This window comes from Pseudophryne corroboree, chromosome 3 (assembly GCF_028390025.1).
Source record: "Pseudophryne corroboree isolate aPseCor3 chromosome 3, aPseCor3.hap2, whole genome shotgun sequence".
In the NCBI taxonomy this organism is placed as follows: domain Eukaryota; kingdom Metazoa; phylum Chordata; class Amphibia; order Anura; family Myobatrachidae; genus Pseudophryne; species Pseudophryne corroboree.
This window is the reverse complement of record NC_086446.1, coordinates 103,276,911-103,303,402: the sequence shown is the minus strand read 5'-3', so window position 1 is coordinate 103,303,402 and position 26,492 is coordinate 103,276,911. Positions and strand designations below refer to the sequence as shown.

Below are 26,492 nucleotides of genomic sequence, written 5' to 3'. Positions count from 1 at the left end.
CGCCCACACAACCCATGGCATCTGCTGCAGCCAGGAAGTGGGGTGCAGGTAGGCGGCGGTCGCCTGCGGGGTTACTGCAGCTGCGCCCGAAGGCTGCAGCGCCCCCAGTGCAGGCACTGTTTGCCGGCGCCAAGAACCACTCCTGATTAAGGAGTTTCTTTGCAAGAACAGTTATTTGATGTAGCTGCCTAGGAGTCAATGCTGATGACTCTCATTATCGCCCCTTGTGGGAACCATTGACAGGAAAGACAGAGAGACAGAAACACATGATCTCAAACACAGGGTCTTATCTGTGCTTCTGTGCACTCATCCATAGCATCTGCTTCTGCTGTTAGGTTTAGAATTGTTGTATATCTTTCTGTAGTTGAAACACTGTGTCTGTAATGATCTGGTTAATGCTGTTATGATATGGAAAACAGAACATACAATAAAAATAGGTAGTGCCTACAAGATGCAGACCGTGCAGTGTCCACAATAAAATATTAAAGTAATACACCAAAATCATAATTTATTTATATGTTTAGGGATGAGTTCACACAAGGTCAAATTACATTTATTGCATAGGCATCACATTTATCATGTATATTGTGCTTAGGGAGTAGAAAAGAAATATCACAGGGAATATATATTGCAAACAAGAATCCCCGTATTGCACACAGCAATGTTAGTATCAATACTTGTAAAACTTTCCAAAATATATAGTTACGAATGTTATACAGAAATATCTCACAACAAGCATTTAAGCATAGACACGCCCATTTGTGGAACTAGAACCGCCCTTTGGGCAGAGTATGACACGCCCCCTCAGCGGCACGCAGCACTCTGCAATGCACATACTATAATCTCCCTGATTCTAGTTTTCAAAAGTAGGCAAGTATGGACATAGACTTACTTGAATTGTTATAATGTGCATATACTGTATGTAGCCTTGTAGAACATCTTCCCTTTATATATGGTACAACTACAATAGCAACTGCTTTTACAGTGTCCAGGTGGTGAATGGCAACTATTACTGTTAGAAGCAAGCTACTGCACTCTCCTGAGTGTGTGTCCCCCCCTGGTGTTAGGGAGGACATAGCTGCTGCACTCTCCTGAGTGTGTGTGTGTGTGTGTCCCTGATGTTAGGGAGGAGACAGCTGCTGCACTCTCCTGATAGTGGCTACTAAGTATCGCTTCCATGATGCGGTACATCCCTTCACTTACCGCAACTATACTTACTGCATACGTATTAATATATGCGATTAGAAATGCAAAGGACAGCTCTCCTGTTATGAGCTGTTCTTTGTAATGATGGGACTTCCAGGTTTCTTCCAGAGAGTCCCTCTGCGTATGCACAGATGGCTGCCGCGACCACTGGAGGTGCAGGGAGGAATCAGATTGGATCCCTCTCAGGGGGAATGCGAAAAGCAGCCCATAGGTTTCTATAGGGTAACGCCAGCAAAAGCTGGAGCCTGTAGCGGAAAAGGTCTACTGACAGATAGTCAGGGTTCTGGAACAGCGGATCTAGCGGGTAATGTTGAAGGTCTCTGGAGCTAAGAGGAGGACATCCGTCCTCCACCATGTTGCTCATACACTATGGCGAAGATGGGGATGTGCATGCACAGACACTATCAGCAGACATCTTGGTAACGAAATGAAGCATCCATTTTGTTGGAGACTGCACAGTAGCACACTCCACTACAGAAATACGCTGCAGCGCTCTCCTGAGAATGTGTGTCTAAGATATTATGCAATTCTTTCATATAAAAAGATTTACAACTATTAATCAATGTAATGTATTGTATTTTCTACAGGATCACTATATTACAGCCTGGTACTGGCACTGTATGGAACATCTACCGACTCTGGAACTTTTATATTTTCCATGGAGGCTTAGAGATAGCAAATAACTGAATTATTGATTGTATAATAAGTATTAGACTGTAATCATATAGTAATCATTTCCTTTTACTGGCCCAATAGGTTGCCCCTCATATACAAAAATAAGAGCCAAATTTATTTGAGCAAGGCTGGGACAGTGACACCTTTGTTTTCTGATGGTGGAATGTACACAAACTTTGTTTCATGCACAAAATTATTATAGATATTGTATAAAATGACCATCAATCTTTGTGTATAAAGTGTATCTGATACATAAAAATGCATTCTGTGTTTAGTCTTGGGTTCCATACCAAATATATCTCATTATGGCATGCTAATATTCCCAATTACGGAAAAATCCAAAATACTTCTGGTCCCCAGCATGTTAGATATGGGAGACTCAACCTGTATTAAAAAAAAAGGGCCTCTACTTTTTTTTTTTTATAACTACTATATTAAAAAAGCATGTATTGCATTTTACATAAAGCATAACACAAGCAACTAAGACACGTGGCCCGGTGTCTAATTGCCTATGTTACCACATAACATAAGTGGACTAAAACAGGGCCCGACAAATCCCAGGGCCAGGTCACCATGGCCTCTAGATTTTGCTGCCTGGCTGCGAGGAGGGAGGAGGCAAATCCTTGTCAATCCCAGCAGAGAGTCATGGGAGAGCCTGTATTGCGGAGACCATTTATTGCACAGGAGTGCATCTGCCGTGTGTCCGTCCCCCTGCGCCGACTGCTGTGCCTGTCCGTTCCAGCCTGCATTGATTGCTGTGCCTGTCCATTCAACTCTGGCTGCAAAGAGCTTTCTGGTAAGAGGGTCTATGCATGGCCGAGGATTCTGGCGCCATAGAGGTTAGGTACATACATTTTGTGAGCAAAGAGAGGGGGGATTGTTTGCCTGGGAGTTGGCTGTGGAGGGGTGGTTTGGCTGACGGTACCTCCTTAGTTGTGTGGCTTTTGGGGTTGGTTGCCCATGGGGTGTTAGCTGCTCATTAATGTGGCCATGGGGGGATCGTTAGGGAGGTTGTCGCTTGCCCGGGGGTTAGCAGCACAGCAATGTGGCTGTGGAGAGCTGGTTTGCCTGGGGGGTACCCCCTTAGTTATGTGGCCATAGGTGTTGGTTTGCCAAGGGGGCGGTGAGAGTGGGATGGAAATGCTCATTAATGTAGCTCTGGGGACAGAGCGGGGCCTTGGGTTTCAGTTTTTGATTTTTTTGAGGGGATGGTGATCTGGCTCCTACTATTTTATCCTAGTTCCTAGATTTTAGAAAAATATGTCAAGCCTAGGACTACAATAGACCGATAGTATTATTGATCTATCCCCATACAGTCTGTTTTTACAGTGCGGTAAATTACCTGTTTACGGTAATGCGATGCGAGATAAGTTCCCAGACCCTTGCGTTATTACGCAAAAATGGTTGAGGGCTGCTTATCAGGAACGCCCCAATTCCTCATAAATGTCAGCGGTCAGGGACGAATCGGCTAACCCCGGGGGAATCCATTAACCATGGTATTTTACAGCAGTTAATTGGATATCCCCCATGGAGGGAATCTAAAATAATATTGTTCAATACAGCAATTGCTAATAATACTGTAGCTTAAAATCAGGGGAACAACTAAACTCTTCTCAGCTATATGATATTATTACCCGAGGATGTTCCCCATTGTATAAATGCACCCGGTGCCAGATTCAGAGGCACTGGCCACATCACGGTGACAAATGGCGAGCTTCAGACCCTTAAGATAAGTGACACCAAATAAATACTTTTCAGGGGAATCGACAAGATGAGGAGTTGCCAATCTTAAGAAGCAGGGGTGTAACTATACCTATAAGGGCTAAGCTATAGGGTTTTCACCCCCACCCCCATGCACTACTCAGAATGGGGTGGGTACTCCACTCCTGAGCCCCATAGGTGTCAGGAGGTGAGCGTAACTGGATGCAGGAAAAGGGCTGGGCCCCATAGCAGCCACACCCCCCACATCTACTATAGCTACACCCTTGTTAGGAAGGTATGAAAGATACCCGCCTGCAGGTTTTTGTATGTCTGCCAAAAGCATTGAGATGTTATGGCTGGAATGCTGACACAGCTGACTGTAGGAGACAGTGGTGTATTCAGTTCATGTCGGATCTTTTCCGATGGAAAAGAACCGACATGTGAGTATTCAATGCCCGGCCAAACCCGACAGGTTTGGCCTTTTCCCAACAATGCCAATCTGACTTTTTTCAAAGTCGGATTGACACGGTCGGAAACCGGTCTAAAACCTGTCGAGTTTGGCCGTGAATACAATACACAGTAATCAGCCGCTTAAGCCGCCGATCCGCGTGCTTTCCGACAAGTCAGGTTTCCCGACTTGTCGGGAAAAATGGGGTTGCATGGAATAGGTTGGAACCCTTTCCGACCTAAAACAGTCGGAAACTGCTGTCTTTCCGACAAGACGGCAGTTTCAGACTTCAATTGAACACCCCCCATGGAGGCATAGCCAATTAGGCGCAGGGTTTTTGCAAGCTTGTGATCACCTAACTTGCCTGAGAATGCAAAATCTGAAAGACTAAATCTCCATTAACTAGGTATGCAAAAAAATATAATAATCAGGAACTGGACTAAGGGTCCTTAAATCAAACAGAATCTAGATTCCGATTTTTGTGTGTATAATGGCTCCTATGTATGTGGCTAGCTTATGTTGAATCACTTTCCGCATCTGGCCCATGAAGCTTTTGATGACGAGCCAACCCAGAGGGATAAATGAAAGCTAGCCCACACACAGGACACAAGCAAGGCTTTTCTCCTGAATGGCTCTTTTTGTGCATTGCAAGACTTGAATTATATCTAAATCTTTTACTACACTCTGAACACTCGTACGGCATCTCCCCGGTGTGGCTTCTATGATGCAATCTCAGGGTTTTCTTATTTGTAAAGCATTTTCCACATTCCAAACATGGAAATGGCCTCTCACCAGTATGAGTCATCTTATGGTTAACGAGCTCCGATTTCATTATAAACCGCTTGTCACATTCTGAACATGCAAATGGTCTCTCCCCTGTGTGAATTTTCTGATGACTGACAAAAGTTCCCCTATGTTTGAAGGATTTACCACACTCGGAACAGGTGAATGGTCTCTCGTCTGTGTGAGATCTCTGGTGTGAAACAAGCTGGCCGTTGCTACTAAATGCTTTTCCACACTCTGAGCACACAAATGGTTTCTCTCTGTGCACTCTCCTGTGCTTAATAAGATCACCATTGTCACGGTAACTTTTTCCACATTCCGAGCAAGAGAAAGGCTTTTCTCCAGTGTGATGTCTGAGATGAACAACCAGCTGTGAGCGAATTCTAAAACATTTACCACATTCAGTACAAGGAAAAGGTTTCTCTCCTGTGTGAACTCTCTCGTGTTTCTTAAGCTCAACCTTGAAAACAAAACCTTTCCCACATTCCGAGCATTTAAACGCTTTTACTCCGACATTGTGGATTCTCTGCCCATGTGTAAGCATCGCTATTTTCTGTGTAAAGCGTTTCCCACACTCTGCACACACAAATGGCTTCTCTCCAGTGTGTATTTTTTCATGCTGCTCAAGATGACCTTTGTGTTTAAAATGTTTGTCACACTCAGAACACGCATACATATCATCATGGGTTCTCTTGTGCTTATTGAGGTCAGATATGTTCTGGAAACAGTTTCCACACTTGGGGCATTTATAGTTAATTTCTCCTGTGTGGGTTTGTGTGTGTCTGGCAAGACCAGATTTGTTAGAAAAACACTTTGCACATTCGTTACATGCAAATGTTTTTTCTTCTGTGTGGGTTTTTATGTGGGTGGCAAGATAACATTTGTCAGAAAAACACTTTGCACATTCCTTGCATGCAAATGATTTTTCTCCTGTGTGGACTTTTATGTGATTGGCAAGATGAGCTTTGCCGGGAAAACACATTGCACATTCGTTACATGCAAATGGTTTTTCTCCTGTGTGGGATTTCTGATGGAGACGAAGATAGGCTCTGCAAGCAAATGCTTTCCCACACTGAGAGCACTTACAAGGCTTTTCCCCCGAGTGCGTCTGCTTATGGCTGCTGAGATGCCCACTAGTAGAGAAGCATTTTCCACATTCAGGACACTCAAAGTTCTTCTCTCCCGTGTGGACAATCTGGTGGATGCGTAGCTGGTACTTCGTAGGGAAAGCTTTATCACACTCAGAACATGGAAAGGGGTTTGCTCCTGTGTGGGAAGCTTCGTGTATACGACGATGTGAGCTGGTGGTAAATCCTTTCCCACATTCAGAACATTTATATGGCTTCTCTCCCGTGTGCGTTCTCATGTGGATGGAAAGATCTGATTTACATGAAAACCTTTTCCCGCACTCTGAGCACTGATGCGGCTTCTCTCCGGTGTGCGTACGGTGATGGGACTGGAGATGCTGCTTCTGTACAAAACGTTTCCCACACTCCTTGCATTCATATGGTCTCTCCCCTGTGTGCACTCTCCGGTGTATATTTAGGTAGGATAAATAAGCAAAGACTTTTCCACATTCCGGACAGGGGTACTCACCCTTTCTTCTGTTCTCAGACTTATTGTCCTCCAGGCCGGAGTCAGCCTGAGAGCTCTCCTCAGACTCAGAGCTGTATGTAGGCTGTGTAGGGCAGGCTTGCTTTGGATCCTTATGACCTGACCCAGTGGAGACCTCTGAAGTCCCTTTACTGTTAGGAATCACAGACATAGCCTCCTGTGTGTTCTGCATGTCCAGTGTTTTGGTGATGCCCTCATTAATGTCAGCCAGGCTGGGTTTCCCGATATTGCCACGCTTCTTAGACATTCTGCCACATTCTTCTATTTCTGATAATTCTTCCCGCTACGATCTCCCAAGAAGACACCAGAGGACAATATGTGCGATTACATTCCTGTTGGGAGACACAGTATTATAAAGGAATAAATGGAAATATGCTATTTGTCACATGGATACAAAAATATGTATTTTATGGGACAGTTAGGGTTAAATGCTTATATACTAATGTTGATTTAAAAGTTTGTTCTGACAGAAAGGACAAAGACTGCAGTCTGGTTTCATAGCTGACAAGACAGATAAGTGTGTAAGTTGCAGATAGTTCTATACTGGATAACCTTGTCGCTAATCCAGGTATACAAATTGTAAAATAAGAATTTACTCACCGGTAATTCTATTTCTCGTAGTCCGTAGTGGATGCTGGGAACTCCAAAAGGACCATGGGGAATAGCGGGCTCCGAAGGAGGCTGGGCACTCTAGAAAGATTTATGACTACCTGGTGTGCACTGGCTCCTCCCACTATGACCCTCCTCCAAGCCTCAGTTAGGACACTGTGCCCGGACGAGCGTACACAATAAGGAAGGATTTTGAATCCCGGGTAAGACTCATACCAGCCACACCAATCACACCGTATAACTCGTGATATTATACCCAGTTAACAGTATGAAACAATTGAGCCTCTCAACAGATGGCTCAACAATAACCCGATGTAGTTAACAATAACTATGTACAAGTATTGCAGATAAACCGCACTTGGGATGGGCGCCCAGCATCCACTACGGACTACGAGAAATAGAATTACCGGTGAGTAAATTCTTATTTTCTCTGACGTCCTAGTGGATGCTGGGAACTCCGAAAGGACCATGGGGATTATACCAAAGCTCCCAAACGGGCGGGAGAGTGCGGATGACTCTGCAACACCGAATGAGAGAACTCCAGGTCCTCCTTAGCCAGGGTATCAAATTTGTAGAATTTTGCAAACGTGTTTGCCCCTGACCAAGTAGCAGCTCGGCAAAGTTGTAAAGCCGAGACCCCTCGGGCAGCCGCCCAAAATGAGCCCACCTTCCTTGTGGAATGGGCATTGACAGATTTTAGCTGTGGCAGGCCTGCCACAGAATGTGCAAGCTGAATTGTACTACAAATCCAACGAGCAATAGTCTGCTTAGAAGCAGGAGCACCCAGCTTGTTGGGTGCATATAAAATAAACAGCGAGTCAGATTTTCTGACTCCCGCTGTCCTGGAAACATATATTTTCAGGGCCCTGACAACGTCTAGCAACTTGGAGTCCTCCAAGTCCTTAGTAGCCGCAGGCACCACAATAGGCTGGTTCAGGTGAAACGCTGACACCACCTTAGGGAGAAACTGGGGACGAGTCCTCAATTCTGCCCTATCCATATGGAAAATCAGATAAGGGCTTTTACATGATAAAACCGCCAATTCTGATACTCGCCTGGCCGAAGCCAAGGCCAATAACATGACCACTTTCCACGTGAGATATTTCAGATCCACGGTCTTAAGTGGCTCAAACCAATGTGATTTCAAGAAAACTCAACACCACGTTGAGATCCCAAGGTGCCACAGGAGGCACAAATGGGGGCTGAATATGCAGCACTCCTTTTACAAATGTCTGAACTTCAGGTACTAAAGCTAGTTCTTTTTGAAAGAAAATCGACAGAGCCGAGATCTGTACCTTAATGGAACCTAATTTTAGGCCCATATTCACTCCTGCTTGCAGGAAATGCAGAAATCGACTAGTTGAAATTCCTCTGTTGGGGCCCTTTCGGCCTCACACCATGCAACATATTTCCGCCCTATGCGGTGATAATGATTTGCTGTAACCTCTTTCCTGGCTTTAATAAGCGTAGGAATGACTTCTTCCGGAATGCCCTTTTCCTTTAGGATCCGGCGTTCAACCGCCATGCCGTCAAACGCAGCAGCGGTAAGTCTTGGAACAGACAGGGCCCTTGCTGTAGCAGGTCTTGTCTGAGCGGCAGAGGCCACGGGTCCTCTGAGATCATCTCTTGAAGTTCCAGGTACCACGCTCGTCTTGGCCAATCCGGAACCCAGAGAATTGTGTTTACTCCTCGCCTTCTTATTATTCTCAATACCTTTGGTATGAGAGGCAGAGGAGGGAACACATAAACTGACTGATACACCCACGGTGTCACTAGAGCGTCCACAGCTATCGCCTGAGGGTCTCTTGACCTGACGCAACACCTCTCTAGTTTTTTGTTTAGGCGGGACGCCATCATGTCCACCTGTGGACAATCCCACTGATTTACAATCATTTGTGATTTTCCGCCCATCGGAGAATTCTTGTGGCTTCTGCCATTGCCATCCTGCTTCTTGTGCCGCCCTGTCGATTCACATGGGCGACTGCCGTGATGTTGTCTGACTGGATCAGCACCGGCTGGTGTAGGAGCAGGGATTTTGCTTGACTTAGGGCATTGTACATGGCCCTTAGTTTCAGAATATTTATGTGAAGGGAAGTCTCCTGACTTGACTATAGTCCTTGGAAGTTTCTTCCCCTTGTGACTGCCCCCCAGCCTCGAAGGCTGGCATCCGTGGTCACCAGGACCCAGTCCTGTATGCCGAATCTGCGGCCCTCTAGAAGATGAGCACCGTGCAGCCACCACAGAAGAGACACCCTGGTTCTCGGAGACAGGGTTATTAAACGATGCATCTGAATATGCGATTCTGGCATGGAACCTGCCGAATGGAATTGCCTCGTAAGAAGCTACCATCTTTCCCAGGACCCGCGTGCAGTGATGCACCGATACCTGTTTTGGTTTCAGGAGGTCTCTGACTAGAGAAGACAACTCCCTGGCTTTCTCCTCCGGGAGAAACACTTTTTTCTGGACTGTGTCCAGAATCATACCCAGGAACAGTATACGTGTAGTCGGAACCAGCTGTGACTTTGGGATATTCAGAATCCAGCCGTGCTGGCGCAGCACTTCCTGAGATAGTGCTACTCCCACCAACAACTGTTCCTTGGACCGTGCCTTTATTAGGAGATCGTCCAAGTACGGGATTTTTTTAATTAAAACTCCCTTTTTTTTTGAAGGAGTATCATTTCGGCCATTACCTTGGTAATGGCAAACCTGTACCACAAATCTGAGGTACTCCTGGCGAGGATGGTAAATGGGGACAAGCAGGTAAGCATCCTTGATGTCCCGGGATACCATGTAATCCCCCTCGTCCAGGCTTGCAATAACCGCCCTGAGCGATTCCATCTTGAACTTGAATTGTTTTATGTATGTGTTCAAGGATTTTAAATATAAAATGGGTCACACCGAACCATGCGGTTTCGGTACCCCAAACCGTGTGGAATAGTAACCCCGTCCTTGTTGAAGTATTACCTGCTGGGAATACCGCTTATTAATCGCCTTTAGCACAGCCTCCCTGCCTGAGGGAGTTGTCGGCAAGGCATATTTGAGGAAAACGGCGGGGGGGAGACATCTCGAATTCCAGCTTGTACCCCTGAAATACTACTTGAAAGAAACAGGGATCCACGTGTGAGCGAGCCCACTAATTGCTGAAATTTTTTTTAGACGGCCCCCCACCGTACCTGGCTACACCTGTGGAGCCCCCGCGTCATGCTGTGGACTCACAGGAAGCGGGGGAAGAATTTTGATTCTGGGAACAGGCTGACTGGTGCAGCTTTTTCCCTCTTCCCTTGTCTCTGTACAGAAAGGAAGCGCCATTTGACCCGCTTGCTTTTCTGAAGCCGAAAGGACTGTACCTGATAATACAGTGCTTTCTTAGTCTGTGAGGAAACCTGAGGTAAAAATATTTCTTCCCAGCCGTTGCTGTGGATACGAGGTCCCAGAGACCATCCCCAAATAATTCCTCACCCTTATAAGGCTCTATGCGCCTTTTAAGTCAGCATCACCTGTCCATTGACAGGTCTCTAATACCCTCCTGACAGAATGGACATTACATTCATTTTGGATGCCAGCCGGCAAAATATCCCTCTGTGCATCCCTCATATATAAGACGACGTCTTTAATATGTTCTCATATTAGCAAACTAGTATGCTTGACAGGGTCACCGACCACGCTGCAGCAGCACGATCTGCAGGTTTCAGTCTAGTACCTGAGTGTGTAAATACAGACTTCAGGATAGCCTCCTGCTTTTTATCAACAGGTACCTTCAAAGTGGCCGTTCCTAAAACAGCAGTGCCACTTTTTTTTTTTTTGACAACCGTGTGAGCGCCTTATCCACCCTAGGGGATATCTCCCAGCGTAACTTATCCTCCTGGCGGGAAAGGGTACGCCATCAGTAACTTTTTAGAAATTACCAGTTTCTTAACGGGGGAACCCACGCTTTTCACACACTTCATTTATTCATCTGATGGGGGAACAAAACACTGCCTGTTTTTTCTCCCCAACCTAAAACCCATTTTTAGAGGTGCTTGGGTTGATGTCAGAAATGTATAACACATTTCTTATTGCCGGGATCAAGTCACGGATGTTCCTAGTGGATTGTGTATATGTCTCAACCTTGTCGACACTGGAGTCAGACTCCTTGTCGACATCTGTGTCTGCCATCTGAGAGAGCGGGCGTTTTTGAGCCCCTGATGGCCTTTGAGACGCCTGGGCAGGCGCGGGCTGAGAAGCCGGCTGTCCCACAGCTGTTACGTCATCCACCCTTTTATGTAAGGAGTTGACACTGTCGGTTAATACCTTTCAGCTATCCATCCACTCTGGTGTCGGCCCCACAGGGGGCGACATTACATATATCGGCCTCTGCTCCGTCACCATATAAGCCTCCTCATTCAACATGTCGACACAGCCGTACCGACACACCGCAGACACACAGGGAATGCTCTAAACGAGGACAGGACCCACAAAAGCCCTTTGGGGGGACAGAGTGAGAGTATGCCAGCACACACCAGAGCGCTATATAATGCAGGGACTAACTGAGTTATGTCCCCTATAGCTGCTGTTTCTATATAATGTATACTGCGCCTAAATTTAGTGCCCCCCCTCTCTTTTTTAACCCTTTTCTGTAGTGTAGACTGCAGGGGAGAGCTAGGGAGCTTCCCCCCAGCGGAGCTGTGAGGGAAAAATGGCGCCAGTGTGCTGAGGGCGATAGCTCCGCCCCTTTTCCGCGGCCTATTCTCCCGCTTTTTTATGGAATCTGGCAGGGGTATTTACCTCATATATAGCCCCTGGGGCTATATATTGAGGTATTTGTGCCAGCCAAGGTGTTTTTATTGCTGCCTCAGGGCGCCCCCCCCAGCGCCCTGCACCCTCAGTGACCGGAGTGTGAAGTGTGTGAGAGGAGCAATGGCACACAGCTGCAGTGCTGTGCGCTACCTTGGTGAAGACTGATGTCTTCATGCCGCCGATTTTCCGGACCATCTTCTTGCTTCTGGCTCTGTAAGGGGGACGGCGGCGCGGCTCCGGGACCGAACATAAAGGCTGGGCCTGCGGTCGATCCCTCTGGAGCTAATGGTGTCCAGTAGCCTAAGAAGCCCAATCCGGCTGCAAGCAGGCGAGTTCGCTTCTTCTCCCCTTAGTCCCTCGCTGCAGTGAGCCTGTTGCCAGCAGGTCTCACTGAAAATAAAAAACCTAAGTCTATCTTTCTTTCTAAGAGCTCAGGAGAGCCCCTAGTGTGCATCCAACCTCGGTCGGGCACAAAATCTAACTGAGGCTTGGAGGAGGGTCATAGTGGGAGGAGCCAGTGCACACCAGGTAGTCATAAATCTTTCTAGAGTGCCCAGCCTCCTTCGGAGCCCGCTATTCCCCATGGTCCTTTCGGAGTTCCCAGCATCCACTAGGACGTCAGAGAAATTATATTATTACTTATTCTTATTATCAACGCAATACTGCTCCCTAGTGTCTTCTGGTATTCATGGATATTTTTTTGTTGAACATTTTTGTCTGTCTGTGAAAATGCTTATTCAGTAGCTATCCCAGAGAGCAAGGATAACGAGATTTATGGTAAGAACTTACCATTGTAAAACCTCTTTCTGCGAGGTACACTGGGTTCCACAGGGAATAACATCGGAGTGTAGAGTAGGATCTTGAGCCGAGGCACCAACAGGATAAAAGCTTTGACTGTTCCCAGAATGCACAGCGCTGCCTCCTCTATAACCCCACCTCCGTGCACAGGAGTTCAGTTTTGTTAACCAGTCCAATGCAGTAGCAGGTAAAAGACGACAACCGTTAGTAGCCACATACACCACATTCTCGCGACAGGAGTAGGTGTCAGCGGCTAATTCCATACAAACCCAAAGAAGCTAAGTGCGTCAGGGTGGGCGCCCTGTTGAACCCAGTGTACCTCGCAGAAAGATTTAACAACGGTAAGTTCGTACCATAAATCTCGTTTTCTGCAGCGGGGTACACTGGGTTCCACAGCGAATAACATCGGGGATGTCCTAAAGCAGTTCCTCAAGGGAGGGCACGCACTGTAGCGGGCACAAGAACCCGGCAAAGGAAGCATCCTGGGAGGCGGATGTATCAAAGGCATAGAACCTTATGAACGTGTTCACTGAGGACCGTGTTCAAGGGTCGCACCACGGCGGGCCGCCCAAGAAGGTCCAACAGACAGAGTACAATGGGCCTTGATAGTCACAGGAGGTGGGCGACCAGCCTGTACATAAGCATGTGCAATCACCATTCTAATCCATCTGGCCAGGGTCTGCTTGTGAACAGGCCAACCACATTTGTGAAAACCAAACAGTACAAAGAGAGAATCAGTCTCCCTGATGGGAGCTGTACTCTTCACATAGATACAGGAAGCCCGTACCACATCCAAAGACCGCTCTTTGGAATACAATTCAGGAGAGTCAAAGGCCGGAACCACAATCTCCTGATTAAGGTGGAAAGAGGACACCACCTTAAGTAGGTACCTGGGACGTGTTCTAAGAACCGCCCGGTCACGGTGAAAAATCAGATAGGGAGACCTACAAGACAAGGCACCCAAATCCGACAGCCGTCTAGCAGAGGCAATAGCCAGTAGAAACAAAACCTTAAGAGAAAGCCACTTAAGGTCAGCAGATTCAAGAAGCTCAAAACGGAGACTCTTGTAATGCCTCCAGAACCACCGACAAATCCCAAGGAACCAAAGGCGGAATGTAAGGAGGTTTAATCCGTAACACACCCTGAGTGAATGTATGAACATCAGGTAGAGTCGCAATTTTTCTCTGGAACCAAACCGACAAGGCATAAATATGAACCTTGATGGAGACCAGACGAAGGCCCAAGTCCAGACCCTGTTATAGAAAGGCCAAAAGTTTGGCCGTACTAAACTTGTAAGCGTCATGATTGTTAGTGGCTCACAAGCAAAGTAAGAATTCCAGACCCTATGATAAATCAGAGCAGAAGCCGGTTTACGGGCCTTCAACATGGTTTGAATGACCGCCTCAGAAAATCCTTTGGCCCTCAGAACCGAAGCTTTAAGAGCGACGCTGTCAAAGCCAACAGAGCCAAATCCTGATATACACAGGGGCTCTGAACGAGGAGATCTGGGCGCTGCGGAAGTAGAAGGGGACGCTCTATCGAGAGACCCTGAAGATCTGAGAACCAGTGCCGTCTGGGCCACGCTGTAGTGATCAGAAGTAGGATTCCTCCTTCTTGCTTGAACTTCCTTATTACTCTGGGCAGGAGTGACACCGGAGGGAACACGTATGGCAGCCAAAAGTTCCATGGAATGGCTAGTGCGTCCACGAACACTGCTTGAGGATCCCTGGTCCTTGATCCAAAGACCGGAACTTTGTGATTGTGTCAAGACGCCATCGGATCCACATCCGGTAGACCCCACTTGTCCACTAGGAGTTTAAATACTTCTGGATGGATGCTCCACTCTCCGGCGTGTACGTCCTGACGACTGAGGAAGTTCGCTTCCCAGTTTAGGACCCCCGGAATGAACACTGCCAATATTGCTGTCAGATGGTGTTCCGCCCAACCGAGGATTTTTAACAACACTTCCCTCATGGCCATGCGACTCTGAGTGCCGCCTTGATGATTTATTTATGCCATTGTGGTGGCATTGTATGACCTTACTTGAAAAAGCCTGTGCTGTATTAGGAGGCATTGAACACTGCCCGCAACTCCATAATGTTTATCGGAAGGAGTGATTCTTCCAGAGTCCAGTAACCCTGGAAAGAGTGTTGCTCCAACACTGTGCCCAATCCCTGCAGACTGGCATCTGTTGTCAACAGGACCCAGTCAGGGATCCAGAAGGGATGTCCCCTGGTCAGTTGCTGGTCCTGAAGCCACCAGGTCAGTGATAGCCGAACCTCTGGAGTCAAAGTGATCATGTGAGACCTGATCGGATGAGGTAGGCCGTCCTACTTGGAAAGGATTAACTTCTGCAGAGGGCGGGTATGAAATTGAGCGTACTCCACCATGTCAGATGTCGACACCATTAGGCCAAGTACTTGCATCGCAGAGTGTATCAACACATTGTTGCAGGAAAGGAAGTATCTTATCCTGTCCTGAAGTTTCAGGACTCTCTCTGGAGACAGGAACAGACGTTGACTGTGTGTGCCCGGGAGTGCTCCCAGGTGCACCATACTCTGAGCTGGGACCGGCGAGGATTTCTTCCAATTAATGAGCCACCCATGGGCTTGTAGGAAGGGAAGCTTATCGTCAGTTGTAGATGACTAATGAGGACATTGTGGGAGTTTACCAGGATCAGCAAGTGGTCCAGATACGGCAGGATCCTGACTCCCTGGCGACGGAGATGTGCCATCATAATGGCCATAACCTTGGTGAAAATCCGAGGAGCCGTAGCAAGTTCAAATGGCAGAGCCTGGAACTGATAGTGTGACTTGCCAATAGCAAACAGCAGATACTGCTGATGGGACTTGGTAATAGGTATATGCAGGTACGCAACCTGTATATTCAGGGATACCGTATAGTCTCCTGGTTCCATCGCCAGTACAACTGAGCGCAGAGTTTACATACGGAACATGGACACTCTCACAAACTTGTTTAGTGACGAATAGGCCGGAAGGACCTATTGGGTTTCAGAACTAGAAACAGGGTCGAGTAGTAACCACTGCCTGTCTGAGACAGGGGTACCGGCACTACCACTCTGGTATCCAGGAGAGAACTCACCACTTGCTGCAGAGCTTGCACCTTTAACGGATCAGAGGGAATAACAGTGGCGCAAAATTGGCGAGGGGGGCATTTCTTGAACGAGACTGCGTACCTGTCAGAGAAAACTTCTCGCACCCATGCGTCTGAAGTGGTCTTTAACCAGACCTGGGTGAACTGCAGAAGCTGGTGGTTTTGGAAGCACGAGATTGTCTCAAGTATGCCTGACCTTTTGCATTCCCTTGAGGCCAAAAGGAACGAAAAGTGGTACCTTTTGCCTTCTGTGCAGAAGTATTAGTATTTCAGAGGAAGGCAGTCTTAGCCGCCGCCAGTTCAGACACAATTTTATTTAGGTCTTCTCCAAATAAAATGTCTCCCTTAAAAGGAAGTACCTCCAAGGTCTTTTTGGAGTCCAGGTCCACCTTCCATTACCTCAACCACAGAATACGGCAAGCCAGGACAAACGTAGTCGATGCCTTGGCTACCAACACAGCCGCCTCAAAGGACGCCTCCTGTATGTAATAGGCGGTGGCGATAATGTGAGACAGGTATTGTCTGGCAGTGACCGATATATCCTCGGGCAGCTCATTCTCAATTGCCTGAACCCATGCTTCGATACCTTTAGCAGCCCAAGAGGCAGCAAAAGTGGGTCTATGTACAGCACCTGTAAGGGAGTAAATAGATTTCAGGCATTCCTCCACACGCTTATCGGTCGGTCCTTTAAGTAAAGTGATAGTAGTGACAGGCAGAGTGGATGACACCACTAGGTGGGTGACATGAGGTGAATTTTCCCACTTATTACATAGCTCTGCAGGGAGAGGATAGCGAGCCAAGGCCCGTTGAGAGAGAGGGAACTTTTTCCCTGGATTAGCCCAGGGTTCCTGCATTATGTCTACCAAATGGTCAGAATGGGGCAATAGATTTTTAACCACCTTCTTCCTTTTATAAATATCAGTTTTCTTAGTGACAGTATTGGATTCCTCATCATCAGCGATTTGTAGGATTTCATTAATAGCAACCACTAGAGCAGGACCATTGATTTGTAATTCAGAATCCTCATCAGATACACCAAGTTCAGTGTTTGACAGGACAGTAACCTCCTCTTCAGATGAAACATCTAAGAAATTTGTGGATTGAGAAAAGGAAGCAGCCCACTTAGATGACCCAGAGACATGGGAGTGACCTGGGATAGATTTTTGTCTTACCAAAGTTTGAGTTAAAAGCTGTAACTGATTAGACAAATTAACCATAAGGACAATTTGAGGCTGTAATGACACATGTGGTCCCATAGGGGGCGTTAGGCGTTCAACTAGAGTACCTAGTAAGTTTGAGAACGCTGCCCACGGTGGCTCCTGATTGGTTACAGGAGCTGCGGACTGACTAGGGGGTGTATGGCACGCAGTACACAGACCATCATTCAAAGCTTCCCACTCTGGTAGATCCTTGGAGCATGCTCTGCATGATGCAGGAGCATCCACAGCTTTACTGCCCTTTCTGTTAGACACTGTACACAAATGCAACATAGAGCGAATCCGTACGATGAAGCTAGACAGAGTATAATACCTGCAAATAAATCTGTTGGTATGTGACTGAGTCTCCAGTACACAACACCTGCGAATAAATCCGGTATTATGTGACTGAGTACACAGTAGAATAGGTAAATACTGTGACGCACTATATAAATGACCCTGACGCACCTAGTCCCTTAGAGTACAGAACATAGTGCTAGATCTCTGGGAAACACAAAGTGAAACCTTACAGCAGATACAGGCACACACACAGCAATGGAGATAATTATTGGTATGGCAATAAAACTGCACGGGACTAGTACGTGTGTGTGTGTGTGTGTGTGTGTGTGTGTGTGTGTGTGTGTGTGTGTGTGTGTGTGTGTATATATATATATATATATATATATATATATATACATATACACACACACACTATATATATATATATATATATATATATATATATATATATATATATATATATATATATATATATATATATATATATATATATATATATATATACACACACACACACACACACACACACACACATACACACATACATACATACATATATATATATATATATTGTGACAAGAACACTGGGATAGTGTTTGAGGGCAGGTATATTTGTCCCAGGTTCTTGTCTTACATGTTTTAGAAAATGTTAACTTCTAGGAAAAATGCTTTTTGTTTTGTCTGAACCTTTTCAGTTTGCTGTAAAAGCTGGGTAAAGGCTCTGAGAGAGAGATAAGGCGAGTTCTAGACATTGGGCCCAGTTCGGGTCTTTGGCCTCACAGAGGGCTAATCAGGGTTTCAGCTGTGTAAGAGTGATATAGTGCTTCTAACCTGATTAGTATGGGCAGACTGCCTGGGAAGGCTGCAGGATCTGTGTGTGAGAGACACGCTTTCTGATGCAAGTAAGCTATACAGTATGTACTGAAGAACTCTGTGTTTTGTTTAGTGACAGTTAGGAACGTCTTATGTTTAGTTAGTGCCGGACAGGCAAGGTATTTTTATTTTGGGGTTTGTTTTATTTTCTGTTTCAATAAAACTGGCCGGGGTCAGTTGTACCAGAAACTGGACTTGTGTTGTTCCTCAGCTGCTGCGTGCTGCCATATTCCCCAGGAAAAGGCACCTTGCACCCCTACAGTGTTACAACTTGGTGGAGAATGCGAGCAGGCCGTTCTGCGCATAAGTGAAAGCAGCAGCTTTGTGAGGCCTGCAGAAAACGGTGGTTTATGCAGATACAGCCCAGTGTGAAGTTACTGAGACTCACCCCTGAGGGTTTGATATATGTCCTGGGTGAAAGCAGCTGCAAAGCCGCCTGAAAAATCTGTTGACATGGAGGATCTGCTTAAAGCCTTGCTGCAAGCTACAGCGGCTCAGCAGGAGGCCAACCGACAGCAGCAGGTGGCAATGGAGGAAAATTGGAGACTACAGCAGGAGGCCAACAGACAGCAGCAGGTGGCAATGGAGGAAAATAAGACAACAGCAGGCAGTTGTTGATGAACTTTACAGGCAACAGCGTCAGGATAGAGAGGCCTTAGCAGAAGTGGTGCAGAGACTTGCAGCTCGGGTTGGAGATGTGGCCGTCAGTGCTCCAACCAGCTCTAGTTCTATACGAGCCAGTCACTTCCTGCAGAAAATGACAGAGGCTGATGATGTGGAGGCCTATCTGACCACGTTTGAAAGGACTGCCGAGCGTGAGAACTGGCCGAAAGCACAGTGGGCCAGTCTGCTGGCACCTTTCCTGTCAGGTGAGCCCCAAAAAGCTTACTTTGATTTAAGCCCTGCTGAGGCTCGGGACTATGATAAACTAAAGACTGAGATCCTGACCCGCCTGGGAGTCACGCTGTCAGTACGAGCACAACGGGTGCACCGTTGGCTGTACGCCATGGAGAAGCCTCCGCGCTCCCAGATGCACGACCTTATTCAGCTAACAAAAAAATGGCTACAGCCAGAGACATTAACTGGTCCCCAGATGGTGGAAAGAGTCGTCATGGACCGCTACTTGAGATCTTTGCCCATGGTCCTGCGCAAGTGGGTGAGCCATGGAAACCCGGGTACTGCTGACCAATTAGTGGACATGGTAGAGAGGTATTTGGCAGCAGAGGAACTACTGATGACCACCCAGCAACCCATAGATCCTCGACAGCGCCCTTCAGTAAAGACTGGTAAGACTGTTCCGCGGGAAAACGTTGCTGGGCGGTTAAGAGAACGCAAGGCTGGAGAGACTGTAAACACTGGCCCTGGAAACAGGCCAATGGGGCTAGAACGGTCTATGCTGCCCAAATGGGTTGATAATCGTGTGGTTAAATGTTTTAGGTGTGGTATGCCAGGTCATGTTATTGCCAATTGCCCAGTCACGCAAGAACCCATGCAATGTGATGCTGCCTTTGAATGTCGCAGAATGTCTTTCTTTGCTAGGTTAGCCTGTACTGTGGTACCTTCACCTGAGCTGGAAAAACAAATGTGTGATGTGTTCTTAGAAGGTAACCGGGTAGAGGCCTTGCTAGATTCAGGAAGTTTAGTTACCCTCGTGAAAGCTGGGTTAGTGAACCCCTTAAAGGTCCAGCAAATACCTATTGGGGTAACTTGCATACATGGGGATACCCAACATTATGCCACTGCTGAGGTGAATATAGAAACTTGTTGTGGGTCAGCAATGGTTAAAGTGGGACTGGTCCCTACCTTGGTGCATGAGGCCATAATAGGGAGGGATTTTCCTCATTTTTGGAAACTGTGGGAATCACGGTTATCAACAGATGTGAGAAGTAAAAAGCCAGTTGATAATACCGGTGATTTTATGGATGTACGTGGGTCTTCGGAACTTTCTGGCCCTTTGCCTTTTGCTAGTTTGGCTGGGGAAGTGACAGATGGGGAGTCCAGTGAGGACCCTCTTGCCGGGAACAGAGACATAGTAGTTAGAACTGAAAGCGTGCCTGACCTGGAGGTAAAGAAGGATCTGTTTGCGTCTGAACAGTTAAAGGATCCTACCTTAATAAAGGCTAGAGAGAATGTTAAGATTGTTAATGGGGAACCTGTGGTACCAGGTGACAGGGTTACGTATCCCCACATGGCCATCTGTAATGAGCTCTTGTACCACATTGTCAAAAGGGGTGAGGATGTGGTGGAACAGCTGGTAGTTCCCCAGCCTTATCGGAGAACGGTACTAGATTTAGCTCATAGTCACGTTACCGCAGGACATTTAGGGGCAGAAAAAACCACTGAAAGAGTTTTACAAAGGTTCTTTTGGCCAGGGGTTTATAAAGAAGTGTCTGAATATTGTTCTTCCTGTCCTGAATGCCAGTATCATGCCCCTAGACCCCATTTCAGGAGCCCACTAGTTCCCATGCCTATTATAGAGGTCCCGTTTGACAGAATAGCCATGGATCTCGTGGGGCCCTTGTTAAAGTCTGCTCGGGGCCATCAGTATATCCTGGTAATTATGGACTATGCCACTCGATATCCTGAGGCTGTCCCTTTACGCACTATCACAACCAAGGCGATAGCTAGGGAGCTGGTGCAGGTATTTAGTAGAGTGGGAATACCAAAAGAAATTTTGACTGACCAAGGTACTCCATTTATGTCAAGGATCATGAAAGAATTGTGCAAGTTATTTAAGGTCACTCACCTCAGGACGTCCATCTACCATCCCCAAACTGACGGGTTGGTGGAAAGGTTTAATAAAACATTAAAAAGTATGTTAAAAAAGGTTGTTGAGAGAGATGGGAAAAACTGGGATTGTTTGTTGCCCTACTTGTTAATGGCCATCAGAGAAGTTCCTCAGTCCTCTACGGGGTTTTCTCCATTTGATTTGTTGTATGGTAGACACCCCAGAGGGCTGTTGGATGTTGCCAAAGAGACGTGGGAAGGACAGCCCACTCCTTATAGAAGCGTTATTGAGCATGTAACACAAATGCAGGATAGGATTGCAGCCGTGGTACCTGTTGTCAGAGAGCACATGGAACAGGCCCAAAGTGCTCAACAGAGGGTCTATAACCGGAGTGCCAAGATACGGGAATTTGCTCCTGGAGATAGAGTTCTTGTTTTGGTACCCACTGTGGAAAGCAAATTCCTAGCTAAATGGCAGGGTCCATTTGAGATTAGGGAAAAAATGAATGAGGTTAATTACAAAGTATACCAGCCGGGAAAGAGAAAACCCGAACAGATCTACCATGTTAACTTAATCAAACCCTGGAAAGATAGGTTGTCTCTGTCAGCGGAGCCTTGCCCTTCGGTGTCTTCACCCCGGTTGCTTCCCGCAGTGAAGGTGTCAGAGACATTATCAGCTGATCAGAACAATCAGGTTAAAGAATTTCTCATCCAAAATAGGGAGGTATTTTCAGAGCTGCCTGGCCGAACGACCATAATAAAACATGACATTGTCACAGAACCAGGGGTCAGGGTTCATTTAAAGCCATATAGGATTCCTGAAGCTCAGCGAGAAGCTATTTCTAAGGAAGTTAAAACCATGTTAGAACTTGGAGTCATAGAGGAGTCTAACAGTGAGTGGTCCAGTCCCATAGTGCTCATCCCGAAGCCCGACGGTAGCATACGCTTCTGTAATGACTTTCGTAAGTTAAATGAGGTGTCCAAGTTTGACGCATACCCCATGCCCCGTGTGGATGAGCTTGTAGAAAGGCTGGGAACAGCCAGGTTTCTCACCACATTGGACCTGACCAAAGGTTACTGGCAAATACCTTTATCTGATAGCGCCAAAGAAAAAACAGCCTTTTCGGTTCCGGAGGGGCTGTACCAGTATAAGATGTTACCCTTTGGGTTGCATGGGGCTCCAGCAACCTTTCAACGGGCGATGGATAAAATTTTGAGGCCCCATAGAAAATATGCAGCTGCCTATTTGGATGATGTGGTAATTCACAGTACAGACTGGGGGTCACATTTGGTTAAAGTACAAGCAGTACTGGACTCAGAGAGGCAGGGTTAACTGCTAACCCAAAGAAGTGCTGCCTCGCAATGGAGGAGGTCAAATACTTGGGCTTCACCATAGGCAGAGGTCTGATTAGGCCCCAATTGAATAAAGTTGATGCTATTCAAAACTGGCCTCGTCCAGTGAATAAAAAACAGGTAAGGGCTTTTTTGGGAATTACTGGGTACTATAGACGGTTTATTCCTAATTTTGCGACCACAGCGGTGCCGTTGTCAGACCTTACCAAAGGGAAGCAGTCAAATGTGGTGAAATGGAACCCTGATGCAGAAAAGGCGTTCCAAGCGTTAAAAGTGGCTTTGTGTTCACAACCGGTGTTGATAACACCAGATTTTTCAAAAGAATTTGTGGTACAGACAGATGCCTCAGAGGTAGGGATAGGTGCTGTGCTGTCCCAAACCAGAGATGGGGACGAACACCCTATCATTTATTTGAGTAGGAAACTCAATGAGCATGAAAAAAGGTATGCCATTGTGGAAAAGGAGGCTTTGGCCATTAAGTGGGCACTAGATACCTTGAGATATTACCTCTTGGGTAGACAATTCAGACTAGTGACAGACCATGCCCCTTTAAAATGGATGTATGTAAATAGAGGCAAGAATGCTCGTGTAACTAGATGGTTTCTAGCGTTGCAGGACTTTAAGTTTACTGTCGAACATAGACCGGGAACACAATTGGCCAACGCAGATGCATTGTCTCGCATCTTCTGTTTGGGGGCTACAAGTGTTCCGGCCCCTAGGTCGAAACAGGGGAGGGGGATATGTGACAAGAACACTGGGATAGTGTTTGAGGGCAGGTATATTTGTCCCAGGTTCTTGTCTTACATGTTTTAGAAAATGTTAACTTCTAGGAAAAATGCTTTTTGTTTTGTCTGAACCTTTTCAGTTTGCTGTAAAAGCTGGGTAAAGGCTCTGAGAGAGAGATAAGGCGAGTTCTAGACATTGGGCCCAGTTCGGGTCTTTGGCCTCACAGAGGGCTAATCAGGGTTTCAGCTGTGTAAGAGTGATATAGTGCTTCTAACCTGATTAGTATGGGCAGACTGCCTGGGAAGGCTGCAGGATCTGTGTGTGAGAGACACGCTTTCTGATGCAAGTAAGCTATACAGTATGTACTGAAGAACTCTGTGTTTTGTTTAGTGACAGTTAGGAACGTCTTATGTTTAGTTAGTGCCGGATAGGCAAGGTATTTTTATTTTGGGGTTTGTTTTATTTTCTGTTTCAATAAAACTGGCCGGGGTCAGTTGTACCAGAAACTGGACTTGTGTTGTTCCTCAGCTGCTGCGTGCTGCCATATTCCCCAGGAAAAGGCACCTTGCACCCCTACAGTGTTACAACTTATATATATACATACAGCACCGTCCTAGACCGGAAAACTGGGAGGTATATATCAGAATACTCGTACAATATATCCTGTAATTGGTACACTTTTTCTTAACTAACGCTGTCTATATAGACATGTAGAATACTCAAGTGTTTGTAAAATCAAAGCGCTGTATACAGGCGGCTTTACAAGGGAGACCTTGCCCTGCAGTCCCAGAGTCCAGTTGTAGCTATGCTCTAAGATGGCGCCCAGCGTCTCAGTCAGGGAGTGAGGTAGAGTGTGAGGACGCTCCAGGATGGGAAAATCTGCAGTAGATGGTGCCCTGGGCCGGGGAGGAGCTACAGGTCAAGTGCCGCCTCCCCTATGCTGGGCCTCAGCGCTGGTACTACGGAGCCTTATTAACAGGGGCGTTAGTACACCCGACCTGTAATCCTATGACCTGGTGGATATAGTGGGGTCCCTGCTCGGTGACAGTGTCCATGCCAGAGTCGCAGTCTGTCTCCCTAGACATGCGATCGGAACGCAATTTAATGGCAGGTCCCGCCTGGGGTACCTTCTCCCCGTAGCAGCCACGCGAACCAGGAGAGCGTCTGCAACCGCGTGTCTAGAGCCGTAGTGTCTCTGCCGCAAGTACCCGGGAACAGGCCGCGGGAGTATGCAATGCCGGTTGGGAGGTGACGGAGTCGCAGCGCTGAATATCACCCTGACATATCAGTGCTGCGTCCCTTGAAGTCTTCTGAAAAAGCTTTTCTTCAGGGCTGCCCAGCGCAGCCCTCCTGTTAGTGAACTGCTTCTACAGGTACCAACTCGAAACTGAGCTCACAGTGCCTGGAGGCGGGGTTATAGAGGAGGACCCACAATGCATCCTGGGACAGCCTAAAGCTTTAGCATGTTGGTGCCTCTCTGGATCAAGATCCACTGTACACCCATTGTTTTCCCTGTGGAACACAGTGTACCCCACTGCAGAAAGTTAGCAATTGGGCAAAAATGTTGCACTGCAAGTGGGGCAGATGTAACATGTGCAGAGAGAGTTAGATTTGGGTGGGTTATATTGTTTCTGCGCATAGTAATTACTGTCTGCTTTATTTTTAAACAAACCTAAATAACCCCCAAAACCTGTCCACATTAAGAAGACCAACCTTATTCCAGACACAGAAGCAAGTGATGGGTTTCTCTGGTATAAACAGACTAAATATTATGCCAGTGGTTCTCAAACTCGGTCCTCAGGACCCCACACAGTGCATGTTTTGCAGGTAACCCAGCAGGTGCACAGGTGTATTAATTACTCACTGACACATTTTAAAAAGGTCCGCAGGTGGAGCTAATTATTCCACTTGTGATTCTGTGAGGAGACCTGCAAAACATGCACCGTGTGGGGTCCTGAGGACCGAGTTTGAGAACCTGTGTATTATGCTAAGGCTAAGATATATGAATCATTTTCTCAATAGACTTTTTTCTGTTACTAATGCCTTTTTTAGGCCCTACACACATGCCGATATCACTGCACGATATGAACGATCTCGTTCATTAACGAGATAACGTTCATATCGTGCAGAGTGGAGTCACCAGCGATGAACGATGCGCGGCCCCGCGCTCGTTCATCGCTGGTGACACGTCGGCTGTACATGCAGGCCAATATGGACGAGATCGTCCATATTTGCCTGCACGCCTATGGAGCCGGGTGACGGGGGGAGTGAAGAAACTTCACTCCCCCCGTCACTGCCCCCCCGCCGCCGGGTCGCCCGTATCGGCCGTCGGGCACCTCGCCAAATGTGTAGGGCCCATAAGTGTGTCTCATTAATACCTGTGTAGCCAAAGAGCCTAGATCTATCAGGAACACTATTTAATCAGTAAAATGTGCTAGGGGTCTATGTTTAAGCCTTAGATAGAGATTAAGTGAATGGAGATAAAGTATCAATAAGTCAGCTTCTAACTGTCCTTTTTTCCCCAAACAAAGGCCGTAACATGGAAGTTATGAGCTGATTGGCTGGTACTTTATCTCCTTCCAATTTATCTCTTTCAAAGGCTTAGTACATAGACCCCTTAGGGTCTTATTTTTAGCTTTTTAAATTAGGGTCAAGTTTTCGGTTGAGTTTTTGTTTTTTTAATAGTAAAAAGAAACAGGCGCCCAATTAAAGTAGTGTGAAAACTGACTGTATACTCCATCTTTATTTTAAGTTAGAATAGCTAACATAAGGAACTATTTGAGTAGGGGAATTGCAGAGTAAATTATACCGTATGCTAAATAAGAGGAATTTACAGAACATCCTGTAACAGCGAGAAAATCATCATCCAACTGCTTTAGTTCTGTGGGCCAGTTTCAGACCTGATTATTGCTGTGTGTTTTTCGCTCAGCGGGCAATTATCGATTGACTGCGTATGCACTGCAATGCACACGTGTGTTGCCAAACAGCGACAGGATGGTGTGCGAAAATTTTGATCTCACGGGCGTTCGCAAGGTGATTGACAGGAAGAGGCTGTTTATAGGTGGTAACTGACTGTTTACTGGGAATGTCACGGAAAACGCAGGCGTTCCCAAGCGTAATCTGGGAGGGTGTCTGATGTCATCTCCGGCCCCCGATCAACCTGTTCTTTTTTCGCACAGTTGGAGTAGGAAAAACCATTCAATGGTGAGTTGCGAACTGATTTGCAGCTGTCCACTGACTGAGGCACATTTTCGCACGGCGTACATATGCGATCGCACACTTGCACGGGACAATTTTACACTCCCCCTGGGCGGCGACTATCTGATCGCAGGACAGCAAAATTTGCAGCACATCAATCAGGTCTGAATCACCCCGTGTTCTACTGCAATCCTGGATAATCAAGTCCAGAGGTCATCAGCACAAGAGGGCAATGCTTGTAGTCATGACTTGCTCAATGCCAGGAACTAGCTCTGTACCTGTAATAATCATGTATTTAGAGCCAGGAATAGCACAGCACCTATATCCAGGTACATGCGTCTCCATTACCAGCTACACTGGTTACTGCCTCACTCTATGTATCAGTGGTTGTCTGC

General features: G+C 46.7%; 1 protein-coding gene across 3 annotated transcripts in view; it reads right to left on the bottom strand.

Moving 5' to 3' along the window:
• Nucleotides 1-491: 491 nt before the first annotated feature.
• LOC135054894 (zinc finger protein 665-like) overlaps nt 492-26,492 on the bottom strand; it is a 95,194-nt gene continuing 69,193 nt past the window's right edge. For all 3 annotated transcript variants that reach the window (XM_063958350.1, XM_063958349.1, XM_063958351.1), the window contains one exon: nt 492-6,759. In XM_063958350.1, the coding sequence (XP_063814420.1) occupies nt 4,545-6,674 (2,130 nt within the window). In that variant the 5' untranslated portion in view covers nt 6,675-6,759 and the 3' untranslated portion in view covers nt 492-4,544. The remainder of the gene's footprint in view (nt 6,760-26,492) is intronic.